Below are 18,446 nucleotides of genomic sequence, written 5' to 3'. Positions count from 1 at the left end.
TGAAAGGCAGCAACAAGTTTAATATTCAGAAACCTAAAGTATGTATCAGCAGCAGAATGGAGCTAAAAATAAATGTTTGTTTCAGTTCTATGAAGCTTTGAGTATTTTGGATTAGTAGTACTGCTGTGTTTGTTGTATCATATTGCTGTAATTGTTTATATGCTTTATATATTCTGAGGTAAGTTGATCTAGTGTTACATCATATTCTATACGGATGCTATGTGTTTGTATACTTTCTGCCCAGTTTGACCCATTTAGCAGAAGTCAGCCTGTTTAAGGCTCTGATACCTATTCTGTATGACTTAAAGCAGTTATGACATGGTCTGATTTTCTCACCCAATAAAGGAATATTTAATATATCAGTCTACTCTGCATTCTATCAGAAACAGTTATCACAGCTCGTACATTTGCTTTTTACACATATATATAAGCATTGAGCCAAATTTAGTAATCCCAACATATTAAACGAACAATATTTGTCTCTTATATATGATACACCTATATATACACTGTCAAAGATACTTGTCTTTGAGTGAAGATTTAAGGTGATAGGAAATATAAATAACTGCAACTTGAATCTTTACTGAAGCTCAGTATTTGACACAGAGTTCACTCACATGAATTTCACTCACATGTGCTGTACCAGTGTACCTGCACATGTGACAATAAAAGTGATTTGATTTGAGACTTCAAACTCACTGCTGTAATAACTAATAATGATTAATATAATAACTATAATATTGGCCATATCATATTTACACTGACTTTAGTCTCATGAACAACATTAACTAATTGTTATTTACTAGCTAATCTTACAATGACTGTTCAGTACAGATATGAAGGCCAACAATCATGTTTTACAGTCCTGTGGTCTCAGCCTCAGATACTTATTAAATCACACAAAGCTCGTGTGGAAACAAATGAACAAAATATGTTCTCCTTCATTTCTGTCAACCACACGTTTCCAGCTATCATGGTTGCTAGGCAACCTGGGCAGCGCAACGGAGGCTAGACCGTCCCATTTCACAAGCCTCGCACTTCCGGCCTCAGCGGTCTTTGAGTACGCGGCCCTTGAGGACCGTTGAGGCTGCGTACTTTAAGGCTGCAGACCCTGAATTGGGATACAGCCCTTCACTGATCAAAAACATGAATGCATGAAATGTGCAAGCTTGAAAGTCATGTAAGACCACAACTTCTTAAATAGTTTCATTCCCCACACTCCTGTCTGAATGTCTAGCCCACACCTAATGACAGTCTCAGATGCTCACCACATGAATTCCTCATTGTAACCTGCCCATTATACCCCCAACAGCACTGCCACATGCCCCTCCCCTCCCCTCTATCCTTCACAATCCCCCCCCCCCGGACCTCCAGCACCGCGGGCCAGGGAAAAACAGGAAATGCCTGTGCACTGTTCTCACTGCCTCTGACTGGCCCCCTCTCTCTCACATATAAATAGACACACACTTAAACACTCCCTCTCTCGCTTATTGTCCCTCCTCTTTCAACGGCACGGCTACCTCTCCCAAAATATGACTCACACATTTCCCCACCCGCCCTCCTTCTCCTCTCACTGCACATCCACATACAAGAAGGTCCAGCGTGACGAGGAGGAACTGAGGTATTTCCTCCCATTGTAAAGGATGAGAGAGTGAGAGAGAGGGAGGGAAAGAGAAGGAGGGACAGAAAGTTTTCCAATGAACTGGGTCAGCCCAGACACAAGCGTGCCAGGATGAGCCTGAAACAGCTCCACAGCTCCTCCTGTTTCAATGTTCTGCACTGACGCAGAGCCTCTGGTATGTGGGGTGACCTGCCTATGAGTTCCATCCACCTCACTTCATTCACCAGACACCACCACCACTGTTACTCTTCCTCACCCTGCATTTCTTTGTCATGGAATAAAAAGACTATTTCAGGCAGAATACATGCTGAAGAAGGAATTCTGCTGCCCGAAGTACTGTAAACATCCTGGAATGTATTATTACGCACTACAAAATGTTCCTTTGTACAGTCACATACACCACTGCCATTCACCACAGTCCCTTTTAAACACACAATTTAACTCCCATTTAGTATTTATTTAAGTCAGACTTAAGGAATCAGTACATGCTGTAGTATATAGTAAACATAAATATGACTGAATCTATATAAACCAAGTCTGCTGAAAAGAGAGGGAACACTGCGAGGGGCTGTGAGTTAGGTGGTAGCGCATGCTGAGGTTAGCGACTCAATCCCTTGTTGTTCAGTTCATGTCAAAGTATGCTTGGGCAAGACTGTTGCCCATCTATTGGAGTGGGAGTTTGTGTGAATGTTAGACAAAAAGGGCTTAGGAATACATAAAAGCATTGTAGGTGTTATATTGGGTGAATAAGAAGTGTAGTAGAAAGCACTGTGATTGCTCAGATTAAGTAGAACAGTGCTATATAAGCAGGGGTGCACATAAGTGGTCCGCAGGTGCGCATTCGCTGTCAAAATAAAAGACGTGCACTACATAAGTAATTGCAACGCGCGTTTGCGTACATATAAAGAGGCACTGTTTTTGTCCGCTAGAGTGGGATTTACACGGCATATTCTGCATGTCATCTCTGTGCGTTCATCATTTGTTTGAAGCCAGTTCACCTCCTGCAACTACTTTTCCAAGAATACGCGCTTCTTTTGCGGTTCGCACTCCTTCTGACATTTCTTGTAGAGGAACACCAAAGTAATTGCTTAAAGGAGCTTGCTTCTTCAACATCTTTAAGAGTTCTAAACAAATGTCTGTCCTCCTCCAGAAAATCTTATGTATGCAAACGTGCGTTGCAACTTATCTGGTGCGCGTCTTTTATTTTGACAGTGCATGCGCACCTGCGGACCACTTATGTGCACCCCTGTATATAAGTACCTCTCAATTCACCAAAATGTCCTCAACATACCCAGTGTGTGGAAGTAATTAAAAAAAAATGCTTTGAAGAGTTTAGGGATGAGACAACTGATTAATATTTTGTTTAGTTTTTAAAACAAAAACATTAAACCTGCATTTTCTACATTTATAAAGAAAAAAAAAAGCTTTTAAATATTTTGAAACTGTCATAGCTAATCCACAATATAAGGACAGATTAAATGAAGATGATCAATACCCCAATTAGCTGATAACCTTGTAGATTATACAATACTGGTAATACAAGTTGGTTATTATTATATGCTGGTCTTCCTATGTGTGTCCTTGTTGTCCACTGGACAGTCAAGCATCCTGCTCTTCCTATTCGTTGACTCATATCTGCTAACTGGTTCAAACAATCTGCTTATTTGAACTCACATGTCTTCCTTGCTTGGGACCGGTGGGTGTGCTGCTGGAGCTACGAGGTGTGGGTCCCAGCAGCCCCCCGCTGCCCAACAGGCCCAGCCTGGCACCCGGCAAACTCCGGGAGGGCATCTGGAACTGGTGAAGGCTCCTCCTGGCTGACACACTGCCCCCAACACAGCCAGTGGTAGGGAGAGAGTTGGATTGGCCAAAGCGGCTGCAACAGGACAAAACAAAAGTTGGACAGAGGCGAGCATTGTCTAAGGTGTTTGGATGTTAAAAAGAACAGCAGCTGTGCATTTAAATAATATGAAGCACAGAAGACTCTTTTTTGTAAAATAATTATGCCAACTCCAATTTTCTCCCATTTTCAGGAAGCTGTGCTGCACCAGATAAGAAGTTGGAAGGCGCGTTTGCATACATAGTATTTTCTGGAGGAGGACAGACATTTGTTTAGAACTCTTGAGTTCTGAACAAATGTCAAGAGTTCTAAACAAATGTCTGTCCTCCTCCAGAAAATCTTATGTATGCAAACGCGCATTGCAACTTCTTATCTGGTGCGCGTTTTTTATTTTGACAGCGCATGTGCACCTGCGGACCACTTGTGTGCACCCCTGAGTATAATCATCTCAAAGCTACAACGCTGCACATGAATACAGAACAGTTTTTCCTCAAACCTAACTTGAACTGGCTTCTTCGTTGTCTACATTAATTCTTCAACTGCTGGACGTAAATAAAGTAGTTTGTGTAAAATTGATCCAGTAAATTTTAACACATTTAACTTTTGCTTACTACTTATTTAATCATTTTCACATAGAAGTCTGTCTTTTTAACAAATTGTTTTATCAAAGTTCGCCAAACTTTGATTTTCAACTGTCTTTATTACAGGAAATACCACTGGAAAATTAAGACTATTGCCCATCTGTGTGCGTACCTCCTCTGCGGTCGGTACCCTGCAATGTCAAGCAGGTTTTTCCTCGGAATGGACCGGAACAGCCTCTGGACCTGTTGTTTCCATGACAACAGTCTCTTCTTCTGCGTCTCAGTGAAGGACTGAGAACAAGGGAGAATGGGGATTATAAAATCTGGGGTGAAGTGAAGTGTTACTGCTGAAGAACATGGCTCAGTGTGGCTCATGTCACACTGCACATTTACACCAATGCACAATGATGCTTTGTTTTGATCTGTGAACCACTATAAAATCTATTTGCTGATATATTTCATTGACTGAAAATTTATTTTGGCACTTGGGGGAAAAAATGAATTGCATTGAATTGATACTACTATCAGATATAAACATCAGAGGAGGGGGTGGCTACCTCATGGATAAGGCACTTGTCAATGAGTTGTAGGTAGGAGCTGATGTTGTCCTCGTCTGACCTTGACACCAGCAGCTGTGTGCAAACTGTGGACGGCACAGATATGAAAACACAGACATGAAATCCAACTCATCCCTTGGCCCCAGAAATCAATCTCAATTGCGTGTTGGTGTGAGGAGCTCACCTTTGCCCATAACACGAGTGAACTGACCAGGTATATCGCCCTCAGCGATCACACTGGTGCCAGACTCAGCCTCTCCTCCACTTCCCCCACTCAGGTGGGAGCCAGGTGCGGCGCTTTTGCCTTCCGGGGTCAGCAGAGGGCGATGCAAAGAGGCCTCCTCGCCACCACTGAAAGCCTTAATAGGAGTCATGATCATTTGGTGGAGCTCCTGGAGTGGGGCACGAAGGTTACCGCCCTCCAACACATCCTGGTGGCAGCAAATGACATGAGGTAAAGATGGTTTTTACTTTACAGACTCTATGATGAGATCCTAAAATCTAATGAAGTGACAGAAGAATTGTATCATTGCGGGGACCACATCTATGTAAAAACATTTATGTAAAAGTGTGCCAATTCTAATCTAGATGATGAATATTTAAGGTGTAATGTGTGAAATTTAGAATTACAGGATGTTGCACAAGCGGACGAGCATCTCAAGCAAAAACAAACAGACACACCTCCCTCCACGTTTCATTTAAGCTATTACCAGAAAGCTTCTGACACGCTGGCCAGACCCAAGCACGCTGAAGAGATCACATCTCTCAGCTGAAGCCAGCTGAGAGAAGACAAGCTGGTGGAGATGGAGCAAACAGGGAGGTGCTGCTTAAAATCCTACCCCAATGACCTAGATTTGGATAATCAATTGATTAATAAATGGTCTTCTTCTTCAGGAGCACTGACCAAATGCTCCAGATTGCACTCTGCCATCACTTTTACTTTCACTTTCACTCTCTTCTTTTTATGATAATTAGCCAACCGTTTCAAACAGAAGGACTAACATGCAACAACACGCACGCAAGGTGTGTCTGGCTTCAAAACACAGAAGCTCAGATTACAACACAGATAGAGGGAGTGGGACTTCATTCTCTGATAAGTAGGGCTGTGCGATATGACCAAAATCTCATATCCCGATATAAGAATTCTATCATCCCGATAACGATATAAATCACAAAAATGTAACATTTTCTGTAAATTATGTGAATCTCGGGCAGCTCGACTTGCGGGAAGTGTTTCCAGCTGCGCGTCATGTAGCTTGAGTCGAGTATTTTAACAGATGCATGAAACGATACATTTTTAGACATAGGTTGTAACGGCCGCCGTTTTCTTTGTGAGTATTTATTACACGGCGTGCTGCGGGGAAAAGCCTGTTCTAACGTTTCAGTCTAAGGTTTATTTTTTAGCACCTGGCGGCTCTTGTTTTGCTTCTCATCCGTAAATAATCTGCTCTTTCACGTGATTGAGTTTATTTTGAAAAGTCTCAACAGGATCTTGAGCTTTATTGTGAAGGGTTTATGTGGAACATAAACAAGCAGACACGCGATGGTGTTACCGTCGTTGTTGCTAACCGCAACGCATAAAAACAAGCGCTTGTCCGTCCGTAGTGTGGTTATATTAAATATAAGGGAGAGAGAGAGAAATTAAGAAATTAATATAGCCACTACAGTGACCATCAAAACGATGAAAAAATATTGCCGTAAACAGTTTATTTTGCAACACCACGAAACAAACGATAGCGTAAAATGAAACGATAGACATTTTTATATCGTCATCCGATATATATCGTTATATCGAACAGCCCTACTGATAAGTATGCTTTACTCCACCATATCATCACACAGCAAATTGTTCCAAATTGTACAGAAAAGGGAAAAATACGGCTCAATTTCCTTCACTTATGTCCACACACGTCATATCAGCCTACCTCCCACACTACACACTTCAAAGCAGCAGACAAGTCTGTGTGAACTCAAAATACCGAGCAGCAGGTGTCTTGTTTCCCAAGTTCTTCAAATGCACAGTAACATGCTTTTAAAATGATTTGTCATTGATGAAATCATTAATGAAAAAGGTTAAGCCTGAATTTAGCTGCCTCAAGAAGTTGTGGCATGCCCTTGAGCGTCATTGTCTTGCTCTGAAGGCTGAATGAAAGAGTGGAGGGGTGGGGGAGGCAAATGGGTTTAAATTCAGAGCCCAAAAGTCTCTTTCCTGGATTAGGTGTTCCCTTAGCTGTCATCTCATATACATAACACCAACACCACCAACAAGCTTTGATGTGGGCTGGATACCTTTTCCAGGCTCCGGAGTAGGTTCTGCCTCTCTTTCAGCTTCTGAATGCTGATAACGATCTTGTGCCGTGCTCCTTTAGTGACTTTCTGTTGGAGGAAACAGTTTGGCATCAAACATCTCTTCTCATTGACATAATACAAGCCTAATGTAATGATAGCTCTCTTACAAACACAGTGTGATAAGGTTTTTCCAAATGGAAAGAGGTTTTGTGCTTATTTTTTAAATAAACATGAGTTAGGTCTGTCTTTTTAGGAATTTTTTCTTTTTTATTTGGCAGGAAAATCTGGGACTCTGTTTGCAGTTATTCTTTCTCACATGTTATACATGACAGGAGATGATCTGCTTTAGACAGATTCTCATTACTTAAAATGCTCTGTTGGTTTAGACTACATTAGTCTTTCATTTGGAGATTGGAAATTTTTGTTGATGATGACTCCTCTTGGACCTTTTGTTCACAACGTCTCCGTGAAGAAGTGCACTTCATTAGGTTCAGCCTAAAAAAGAGTTAGCAGCACCTGGAGGAAGTACACAACTTCCCGGTGGATGGAGTTGTGTTAATTTTAGCTACATCCGCTGTTTCAGAATAGCCTATCCATGTCCTTACACACAAACATCAAGAACTAATTGTCTTGTACCATTTAATACAACATTATCAGGATTTCAACTTGAGTACATCTGACGTAGACTACACTGATTTCGTAGTCCAGGGTATTAACATGTTTCTCTTTTCGCAATTCTAGGCCCTATGTCCCAGAGGTACATGCTCATCTACTGTTTTTTTGTTTGTTTGTTTTTAAACACAGACTTATTGCCTTGCATACAAATAGCAATTTCTGAATTACTGTGCAAATATAAAGTTGGTATCTGTATAAAATGTGTCCAGAATAAAAGCTATACTAATTGTAGAAATTATTACTACATCAGCTCACTTTGTCTACAAGTACGTGGGTGCACATGTGTTTACCTGTGCTTCTAGTTGCTCTTCAGTCAGTGCCATCATCTCATCATAGGTCATTGTGGAGAAGAGAGCGGCGTACTTATGGAGACGGAGACTCTTCAGCCAAGCAGGAACATCTGAGGGACAAACACATATCACATAATCACTGCTGCAGACAACCAACCAAATGGGTCAAACTACAGAGGATGTTAAGCTTACTGCTGACACATCTTTGTACTAACGTAGAATAAGAAGGGCTGCTGGCTTAGCTTTTTTTTCTTTTCTAAAATATGCAATACTTTTTGCCTGTTTTTGAGGACTGATTTGCAGAAGTTCAGAGACCAAAAAGGCACACCGAAAACCTGCCCTCAATATCTACCTACTCTGCCTGGTGTGATGTGGCTTGTGATTACACAAAGTTTGATGATCTTTGAGAGCATTTGATCACTGGCACTTTTCGATTTAGCTGAATCATGCATATTGTGATAAAAGAGTCCAAAACTAAGTCTGTAATGCAGTAATTCATTGTTAGACTATGACAGCAACAACAACAGACAACTGAAACATAAAACCCTCTAAAACAGATTTTACAAATGACAGGTTGTTCTCTTAGAACTATCAATGAAAACTGTCAGAACTGCATTCCTGTTTATCTGAATGACTGCATTTCAAAAGAAAAAGAAAAAAAAAAGAGCCAGACGACCAGAAAGGGTTTCATGCTGTGCAGACAGTGATCGCCTCAGAGTAAGGTCATAAGTTCTGACCTCTGCTTCCTCTCACAAACTGCATGACTGGATTAACAACTTGCCACACCCTCTTGCTGAATACTTGTAAAGCACAAACAGCAGACAGTCATAAGTTTCCTCATAGAAGTGGTCCATATCAGTGATGGAGGAACCAAAGAAAATAAGTGATGTAAATAAAGAAAGTTTCTTTGCCAAAAACACTTTAATATTGTAATATAGTGGGACTGATTAGTGGACAACCTGCTCTTCCACCTGAATCACATCCAATTACCGGTACTAGTGAATGTCTGAAAGCTCTGCTGACTATAGTATTGAACCTAGTCTGTCTCAATACTCATTCCCACCAAATCAGTCAACCTAAGAGAGTTCTTTTGATCTAAATAGGGGAGCCTGTCATTACCCATTTCACCTCACTGATAAATTGTTTACATGTTTCATTTTTGTGAAAGCAAGTGTGGACTTCAAAATCAGTGGTTAGTTCTGACATCTTAATTTGTCTCTTGATTCTTAGAAATTAAATCTATAGAGCAGGGGTCGGCAACCCTAGGCACGCGTGCCACCGTTGGCACGCGAAGGGTTAACTGATGGCACGCACGACCATAGCTGGACTGGCCATCGGGCATACCGGGCATTTGCGGTGGGATGGCCCGATTTTTTTTTGGGGTGGTGGATTGGCCAGACGCTTGTCGGTGTGTAAAAATAACTCAGTTGTTTGGTGGTGGCTATGGCGTAGCTTCCACAGATTCAGTAAAATTAACAAGTGGTGGAGGCCAGCAGGTGGATGAGGGAAGGGGAGGCAGGAGGACGAGAGACCCGAGGCGGCCTTCTTCAGGTAAGAAGTTATGACCTGCAGTCTATCTGGGTCAGATATAAAACAAGTTTAGGTGGAGTTTATTTTCGTTGTGCTGACTTTTTACAGTCAGTTACAATAGCTCGTACTGCGTGCTAGCTAGCATGACGGAATTTATATACTGCTGGGCGGGTGCTATGATTTTATTGATAGTGAACTTTATTTTATTCATAAGGTTAGTTAGTAGAGTTGCCAACCGTCCCGTACAAACGGAATCGTCCGGCATTCAGAGAAATTATTACGTGTTTCGTGTTGAGCTGAGAAGGAACACAGTTTGTCCCGTAATTCAGCCAGGATGGAAAAAGACACAAAGCTGGAGTTATTCTGTGTCTTTGCAGCACAGCTGCATCTTCTTCTCCTCTCATTCTCCCCCCTCCCTCTCCTGTTGCTACTTCAATCATGAAACTGATCAATGATCAGCTGATCAGCTTTTCTCTCTTGTTTATTTATCGCTCACTTTGCGCCAGAAAGAGGAAACCGCCGGATGTCGCACTAAACAACAGCAGCACGTTTAAGCTTGGTCAGCTGTTGTTAGAATTTATTTAATATTAATTTCTAGTATCAGCTGATGTTTGCTGGAGCACAGCTGTAAAAGCTGCTGGTCATGATATCGGTTTGGATATGTGGTGAGAGGGAAACATGCAGATGAAACCAGGAGATGTCCTTACTGAATCATCAGAGTTGAACAGGTGATGGAGAAACAGGTTTACCTTTTAGGTGACATGAATGAGTTGAAGGGAAGTTATGAACGGTTTCTGAGAGACAAATAACACCAGGATCCTTTGTAGGTGACAGCTGGTAACTGTGCAGGGGCGGATCTAGCAAAGTTTTGCCAGGGGGCCAGGTAGGGCATTAACAGGGAAAGGGGGGCACAAAGAAATACTTTCTTATTCTCATTTAAAATGTCTGGCTGTTATTAAATAATTATCTGAAGCTTACAACCAAAGTTTTTATCTGACGTAAAATGAATAGAAATCATACATTTACCAACAAGACCGTGTACATCACTGTCACAACAGCGTTTGTTTTCATTCAAAGGCTTTATGGCTTTAATATCTGGGGGGCCGGTCTCTAGTCAAAATGCATCCATAGACTCGAGACACAATGCATTTTTGGGACTTTCAGGTGTATGGACCAATGTTTTATTTTCTGATCAAACCAGAAATCTTTAATGAGCAGCTAGATTTGTCTCGCATTAACTGGCTGAGTTAATGCCAGTTAATGCGACATCGAAGCAGCTGGAATCCACAGCTGTGCGTGTTCATGGAGCTGCATTTTCACCTGCTGGACATCACTACCTGACAAGTTTAACTGTCTTCAGAACATTGCAGAGGCCTTATTGGCAGTATTTGGCTCTACATATCTGTGTGAGCAGATTTTCTCTCACATGAGTGTCCTCAGGTAGCCTTCTGAATGCTGGACACTCGGAGACCTGTGTCCCTGAGTGGGAGACCAGAGATCACATTAACATGTGTGTCTCTGTATTAACAAACATACCATATTGACCCAGTTTATTTTTCTTATCATTGTTGTGAGGAGACCATAAATAGCATTTGTATTTTCTGTTGTACAGTTCATTTGCTGTTATGGAGTTCTTGTTATGAATAAAAAGTGTCTTTTTTTTTGTTTCAAAATAGCTGATAACTATTTGCTGATAGCTGCCAACATTTGCAAACAAATATAATTCTATAAAGTGGTTCTATATAATGTGTAACTGTTCATATAGAGCGTTATTAAATTTATTGCTAATGCAATCATATGGCACACTGACTTCTGAGGAAATTTTAAATGGCACTCGCCATCAGAAAGGTTGCCTACCCCTGCTATAGAGTTATCTTAAAACCCAGTATCTAGTGACTCTGTCCCAGAGTTGGCATTGCTATTTTGGGAGTTCTCCTTATTCCCTTGAAACTGTTGTCCATCTATGTGCATTTCGACTGTGAGTCAGCCACCTCACTCCAATGTTTGCCATAATCCAGTAGGTCACGAATATTGAACAGGTCTCTTTCTTACTCACCCCTCATGCCACTGCCCTCTTCATGAAAGGAACTGCGATGCAGACCTGAACCTCCTCCTAAACCAGCATCCTCCAGATGCTCACTGCCTCCACTGCCAGAGGAGGCGATGCTGCTTTGTGGTGAGAGAGGTGCGTGGTCTGGGGCTGGGCCTCTAGCAGTCCGAAGATCTTCCTGGGAAAGCCATACGTGACCCAGAGGCTGGTTGTTGGGGCCACTCATGGGGGGTGTGAGGGACACTGAGCGCTTTAAGGGACTGTGCTGTTGGCTGCCACCTCCACTTGTAAGGACTGTAAACCAACAACACCACTAGTCACTCAGACTGACTGGGAACATTATATAGTTCACGCACTCCTGTGTTCACGAACACTGAACATGAAGTAATTTTCTTTACATTTTGGCGATCTATAGGCTTCTAATCCATAGGTATTTGGACAATGACAATGACTGTGTACACCACCACAGTTGACTTGAATCAATATGTGACTGGAGCCCAGATCTTAAGGTTGGATCCAAGGGTTTGTTTTGTTTTTTGTTTGTTTTTTTTAAATAAAAAAATAATAATTAATGAACTGTTTAGGAATTACAGCTATTTTTGTACACAGTGCCCCAAATTAATTAGGCAAACTAACATTTTAAGTGTTTAGGTTTTGATGCTGCTGAGCTACTTCAGTTTCAGTTGCCCTTACTGATTGGGCAACTGAAAACTTTTTGCTATCTCTGATTGGTTTATTATGGTTTTTCAGCCTATTAATGGCCTCCTTCACTTGCATCAACATCTCTTTGGACCTCATATTGAGAGTTCCAGTAAATAGCTACCAAATGAAAGACCAACAACATGAAACTCCTCGTCAGTCAATTGCCCAATTATGTCTGAGCTTCTAAAAATGGGGGACTGTGTATAAAAATGGCTGCAGATCCTGAACAGTTAATGCAGTTAATTGTTAACTCTGCCAGTGTCAAACAGCTTATTCTGCTATTGACCCTTCTTTGGTGTCGTTTATTCGAATGGATGATTGAAGTCTGAAGAAATGAGGCAATTTAAGAATTTATTCATGTAGCAACCAGGTGCCTCAGTATAATGTGGAAGAACCATGAACAGCCACAACCCCATGGCACCTCCTCCTCATGCTGAGCAACAGCTTCTTTTCTAAGCTTTGCTTCTAAGTTCCAATTGTCTTAGGCAGAATTTGTACTCATAGTTGAACATAATATTGCTCAACATGTTACGGTTCCAGTGCACATGTTGCCGACATCAGCATTAATGGGTCCGACAGTAACAGGCTGTCATAGCAGGCCTCCTGACCACCCTATGAGACGGGCTGTGTGTAGTCTGTTCTAGATTGTCTGGGTAGAGACCCATCGGCCATATCATCCTAACTGCAAATCTGTAGATGACTGCCGTCTTCTTGGGACGCCCAATTTGCAGCCTGTCTCCAACATTCCCTGTTATATGGAACTTGGCCTTCAATTGGGAGACAGTACTAGCTCTCACTTCATATCGTGCTGCATCTTTGTTTTACAGAACATCAGCTTGAAGTTCCCCTATGGCACACACCCTATCCAGATCAGTCAAATTTGGCATGCCTGGAGCAGACACTAATTTTCCATTGTAGCAAGGTCGATGCTCACAGTTGCTGCTTATCAGGGACTAATTGGGCACCTGATTATCAGCACCTGGGATTCCAGAATCTCAAACCAACAGTCAATAGCTGAATAAGCTGTTTGGCAGTGGCAGAGAAGATTTGGCAAGTTTTTCCATTGGCACAACCCACGTACTCAACTCAATCGACAAATGCATTTTCCTTACAAATATGACACCAGTTATTGCCAAGAAGCATTGTTACAACAAAGAAATAAGCAACCAAACACAAAGTAGGTCAGACATTAAAGTAAAATGAAGTGTTTTTTGTGCTATTGGAAGAATGCGGATGGATTTGCATAACAGAAAATACATACGACTCTCAGGTTTATCTCCCCTTTGTGCTGTGTCTCAAATGATGTTGTGCCTGTTTAATATATACACTGCATTTTCTCTCTGGGATTTTATGCAAGTGTACATTCTCAGTGTGTAAATTTATCCTCTATATAGAGCCCTCAAAAATTCCACAGTTGGCTTAAAAAAAAAAAAAAAAAAAAAAAAGTAGCATACAACATGCCTCTTTAGGGCTTACATTAATAATACAAGATGATTATGATTAGAGTACTCAAAATCAGAATTTCCTGCTCACTATAAACTATAGCTCATCTGTGACATAAGTAGTTATTTAGATTTAATATCTGAAGTTTCAACCTCCAAGCAACATACTAAACAACGCCGCCTGTTCAATGACCTGAGGAAATATTTTTCCACTGTGTATAACTTAAGTAAATCCATCGACCAAGATATCCGTTTGCTTGAAAAGCCTTTCCTCTTCATTTCTTCATCTTAGTAAGTGAAATCTACTCTTACGGGGTCAAACCAAGGTTACCATTACTACTAAAATAGCAATACTTTCATCTCAAAACAGTTCTAGTGTCACACATTTTCATGAGACTGCTGAAGTGGATGAAGAGAAGGAAAAGGTGGAGAAGAGCAACAGCTTTTTTGTGTCGCCTATCTGGCAGGGTAAACTGCCACTGATAGTCCACTCTCTCTCTCCTCCTCCTATATGTGGTGCTCTTACTGTTGGCGCTATGTATAGGACTTCATGGGCTTCGTTTAAAATAGGTGCCCAGCTAACATTTCAAGTTCCAGTCCCTAAATATTAGCCATTTTCCCTAAATACAGTCTGCCACAAAGGCTGCCTTACAAGGGAAAGGATGGGTGGTATGTGCTGTTGTGGTTTGGACTAAAGCTTAGAGTGTGGGTGGGGTGTCATCAGGGTGTTCTCTCAGTAGAACACAGGTTGATGTGATTGGACCATTATACTCCTATAGCCCTTAGTGTGACCAGATGAACACATAAGACATGTTGACCAACAATGTAAAAATAATTTTAAATAACTCAAATTAAATACCTAAGCCAAACACTGACTTTTTCTGATGCCAAAACCACCTCCCTGTGATCATTCTATAACTCAAAATGCCAACGCATAAATACCAATTTGCTTTGAGTGTGTCCAATGCTTCTATTCATTTTACATTTATAAAAAAACAAAACAAACACACACAAGAAAATAGACCTTTGCTCTCTGTCTCCACCAATCCTGTACTGGTAGCTGAAGTAACTCTAGTTTATCAGTTGTGAAATCCTATGGTCTTGTTTGGGACCCAAGCTGTTAGCAGTCTAACATACAAGAGGATCTTTCTTGGAGCAGCAAGCAGAGCTTTAAATGTGCCTTTATTTATAAACCTTCAGCTGTTTCTTTCATCTCCCAGGAAAAAAAAAGAAAAAGAAAAAAACAGAGCTCTTGCATTCTTGTCTGGAAATATCCTGCTCTGACCATAGTTATGTTCAATTTCAACAGCCCAGCCCTCCCTATGTGTTGTCTTCCACCCAACACTCAGCCTCTGTAGTTGCTGTGTGGGTTCTTCAGAGTGTACTGGTCAGGGTGTATTAACTGCTGTGACTATTTGCTCAGTACTTGTTTACGTTCAGTGTAGAGTGTTTCTTATACATTTGTTTAATTTATTTATAATGAAACAAGTATTTAAAAAGACTGTTTTTAAATGTGGACTGCCTTTTTTGTGGCTTGTTATAGATGCTTTTGTGCTTTTTGTGCGATTTCTTTAGTGGGCCCTTATGAAGCTACTCGGTCCATCAACTCTGAAAAAGAAAGCAATTTTAGCTCCCTTCCCCATCTTTTTAAACCAACTCTCTTGTGATTGGGTACTCCTACCAAACAAGCGGTTTGGACAGCAGGTGGGTGGGGCTTCTGTCTTCAGAGGAAAAGTGGATGCTCACATTGACCATATATGGGCACCTATTCTCAATAAAACTGTCAGGTTCCGTTTTAAACAGAGGGTTTAGACATGCTTCAAACCTGAGCGTTTGGCTCATAGGAATATAAGCTGATCACATCATTTTAAACTATTGCTGTATTTAATATGAGCATCTATAATTTTAATAATTACCTGACAGATTACAAGGAAATGAATAATAAGTTATCAGTCAAAATCTGAAATTGGGAAAGATTTTACAGGATGTTGCAGAAATGTAACCCACTGTATTACAATATTTATTACATCATTAAATACCCTAATCTGTGGCTCCTATGAAAGAAACAGAGGAAAGACAGGACAGGTTTTCACTTACTCGCGTTACTGCCTCCGCCAGTTCCAACAGTATTGATGGTCGCAGGCACAGAGGATGATGGGTAGAGAGGGAGGTGTCCGTTTTCACAGCCATGCTGATGCCAGCCTCCACCTATTCCTGAATCCCTGGAGCTCTGCCACCCATTGAGGCGGTCATCTGAGCCATAACGTTGGTGGTGATGCAAGTAGGGAATCCCTGATGAAGAGGTGTTGGTAGAAGAGCAAGATCCAGATGAGGTCAGGGTCGAAGGAGGTGTAGACTGGTGGTGATGGTGAGGCCCGGCAGGAGGAGGCCTTTCCAATGAGTCTCTCTCCCTCTCCTCCAGGTGGTTGAGCCAGAGTGCCAGAGCAGCGCGGTCTTCAGGGGAGGTGGCGGGGTGGATAAGGGCGTAGGAAAGGAGCTGCCGAGACTCCTCCAGGTGATGGCCGTGCTCGATTGTGTGGGCCAGGATGCGAGGCAGCAAGCGCATGTATTCCCCCTTAGCTTCAATGTTACCCGGTTTGAGCAGCGGAAGATGGGTAAGGACGAGGGAGATGACACGCTCCTTGGGCTCACTCTGCCATTGGCTAATTATACCTGCAGGACAAAATGAAGGAGAAAATAAAAAAAACAATATGGAATAGAAATGAAAAATTCACCAGTATAAACAGTGCTTAAAGTAAGATTTCTTTTATGATATTTAAGGGAGCAGCAGAGGGGAATGTAATTTATAGATAGACGGATGAATTGAAAATAGAAGACACCAAGATGACGTCAGACCCACTGCACCATCATCCTTCTATTTTGTTCTTTCTAAAAACACCCAGGTCTGTAGATTGCTAATGGAGGCCATACAGCTTTGGACATAACGTGGAGGTCATGGAGCTCTATTGTTGTCCCAGTCAGTAGGCCATAAGAGGTTCATTCCTATCATCTTGGACCAGGGCTATAGATACCAACAGGTCAGGGCAACAACTCTGACAGCCACACAAATAGAGACACGAGGCATTAAGAAGGCCGGCTTCACTTCCGGCTTGTGAGACACGTCTGTATGATCTGTCCACTACTGTGGTGATGTACAGCTCTCTCTGCCCTGTCAAGTGGACAGATGCAGCTCTGACTGGGCAGATGGAAGACCCGTAAACCCTGAAGCCCTCTAAACAAGGCTCACATTTACATTTCCTAATGAAACATGACCAGCACCGCAAGGTGAATACACACATTTATCCCAGACTCGTATGTATGTGACGATTTAGTTTGCTTTTAGACTTCCTTGTTGTTATTTAGAGAGCAGGTTTATAAAAATTCTCTCATAATCTATAACCTGTCATTTTTACCTGACAATGAGACCTTTAGCAGGATTTAAGGCAGAGCATCCAAAAAAGAGACACCAACTATAAGGTCACTGTTAACGACGGCACCTTCACATTTCAAGTTATTTTAACAGTAACAGCAACAAACTCTTAAACACCACGTCCTTTGTGCCTGAACAGGCAAATATCCATGAGAGACAACTGTTCAGTTAATACCTTTAATTTGGACAGACATCTTTTCATCTCAGATTTGTTCTGAAATCTAAATCCGTGCTCTGTAGCCAAACTCAAATTAACAGAGTTCTGAAGGTGTCAAAAATTTCTCCCAACACAGTGGTCAAAAGTTCTTTAGACTTTGTTTTCCAATCCTGCAATCAATTGCTTGACTGTGAGGAAATCCCACCTCTGCAACCCTTCAGTGACCTGTAGTCACCACAAAAACACTATAGGACCTTAAGGGATGTTTCTACAATAGAAAACAAAAATGCCGCTGGCACTCTCTGAAAGAAAAAAAACCTTCCCTATATTTATTAAAAAGGCTAAAAGAGAGACATGTTTCCGCAATAAGCCAACATCAGTGTAGTTTAAGACAAACGACAATCAAAACATATAAAACCCAGGTGAGACTCCAGTGCCAGAGGGCATAATCACCATCATAATATACCGTTATAATTTCACAAAATAGTAACAACCAGCAGCATATCATAACTACTAGAAACAGGAACATAGAAAAATATACACAGAACAAATAAAAGCTCTTTAAGTGAAATAAATGTTTTATGAAATATCACAAAAAGAAGCACCTATAACAAAAAAAACCCACTTCACATTCAAAACTTCAGAGTGTTCTGTATGTAGCACATGAATCCACCTTTTCCCCAAATTCTGTAGACAAAGGAGAAAATGTGGTGGCAAACACCTGTGTTTGAATCCTTCTTATTTTTAGACTGCCATTTGATGAAATTACAGTCTGATGAGGACGTGTTGGTCTTCTTGTCATGTAATAAATGTAGTTAACCCAGTGATCTCTTTCTTTTCCATATTCTCCTATACCGGTTACCCTATACGTCCTTTCAAGTTTTGAAGCTGAGTGCACTATCACTCTTTATTCTAAAAGTTAATACAATGTTTTCAACAGCAGGAGAACTGATGTGTGTGAATTACCTAAGGTTTTGGTAGATCACCATCAGTATCCTAATCTATCAAAAATGAGTGACTCTTCAGATTTTTCTGTTCCACTCATCTGACCAACCCCACCCACACTCTCCCTTTGCATCTGTGAGCAAAGCTGGCCCCACTCACTCACAAGTACTTGATTTAGTGATTTGGGTTTCAGATGCCTTTAGTAAGGAGATCAGCTAATGTGAATGGATGCCATGAATGGAAATAAATACTGCACCAGACCAAACTGTCCAGAAACAGACAGCCTACACGCAGAGTAAGACATCTAAGGGGGAGGAGGTAGGGTAATGCTGGGCTT

At 41.4% G+C, this 18,446-nt stretch overlaps 1 protein-coding gene across 2 annotated transcripts in view; it reads right to left on the bottom strand.

The window, feature by feature from the left end:
- Nucleotides 1-18,446, bottom strand: part of samd4a (sterile alpha motif domain containing 4A) — a 68,629-nt gene that overhangs the window by 14,128 nt on the left and 36,055 nt on the right. The window contains exons 3-10 of one of the 2 annotated variants that reach the window (XM_039601879.1): nucleotides 15,675-16,250; nucleotides 11,440-11,727; nucleotides 7,854-7,963; nucleotides 6,889-6,975; nucleotides 4,784-5,030; nucleotides 4,600-4,685; nucleotides 4,215-4,333; nucleotides 3,296-3,497 (exon numbers count right to left, since the gene is read on the bottom strand). In XM_039601879.1, coding sequence (XP_039457813.1) covers nucleotides 3,296-3,497; nucleotides 4,215-4,333; nucleotides 4,600-4,685; nucleotides 4,784-5,030; nucleotides 6,889-6,975; nucleotides 7,854-7,963; nucleotides 11,440-11,727; nucleotides 15,675-16,250 — 1,715 coding nt within the window. The remainder of the gene's footprint in view (nucleotides 1-3,295; nucleotides 3,498-4,214; nucleotides 4,334-4,599; nucleotides 4,686-4,783; nucleotides 5,031-6,888; nucleotides 6,976-7,853; nucleotides 7,964-11,439; nucleotides 11,728-15,674; nucleotides 16,251-18,446) is intronic. The other variant, XM_039601906.1, reaches the window with a different exon arrangement.

Source organism: Oreochromis aureus, linkage group 1, assembly GCF_013358895.1.
Source record: "Oreochromis aureus strain Israel breed Guangdong linkage group 1, ZZ_aureus, whole genome shotgun sequence".
Taxonomy (NCBI): domain Eukaryota; kingdom Metazoa; phylum Chordata; class Actinopteri; order Cichliformes; family Cichlidae; genus Oreochromis; species Oreochromis aureus.
Note: the sequence above shows the minus strand (reverse complement) of the source record. Positions and strands in the feature narration are given on the sequence as shown.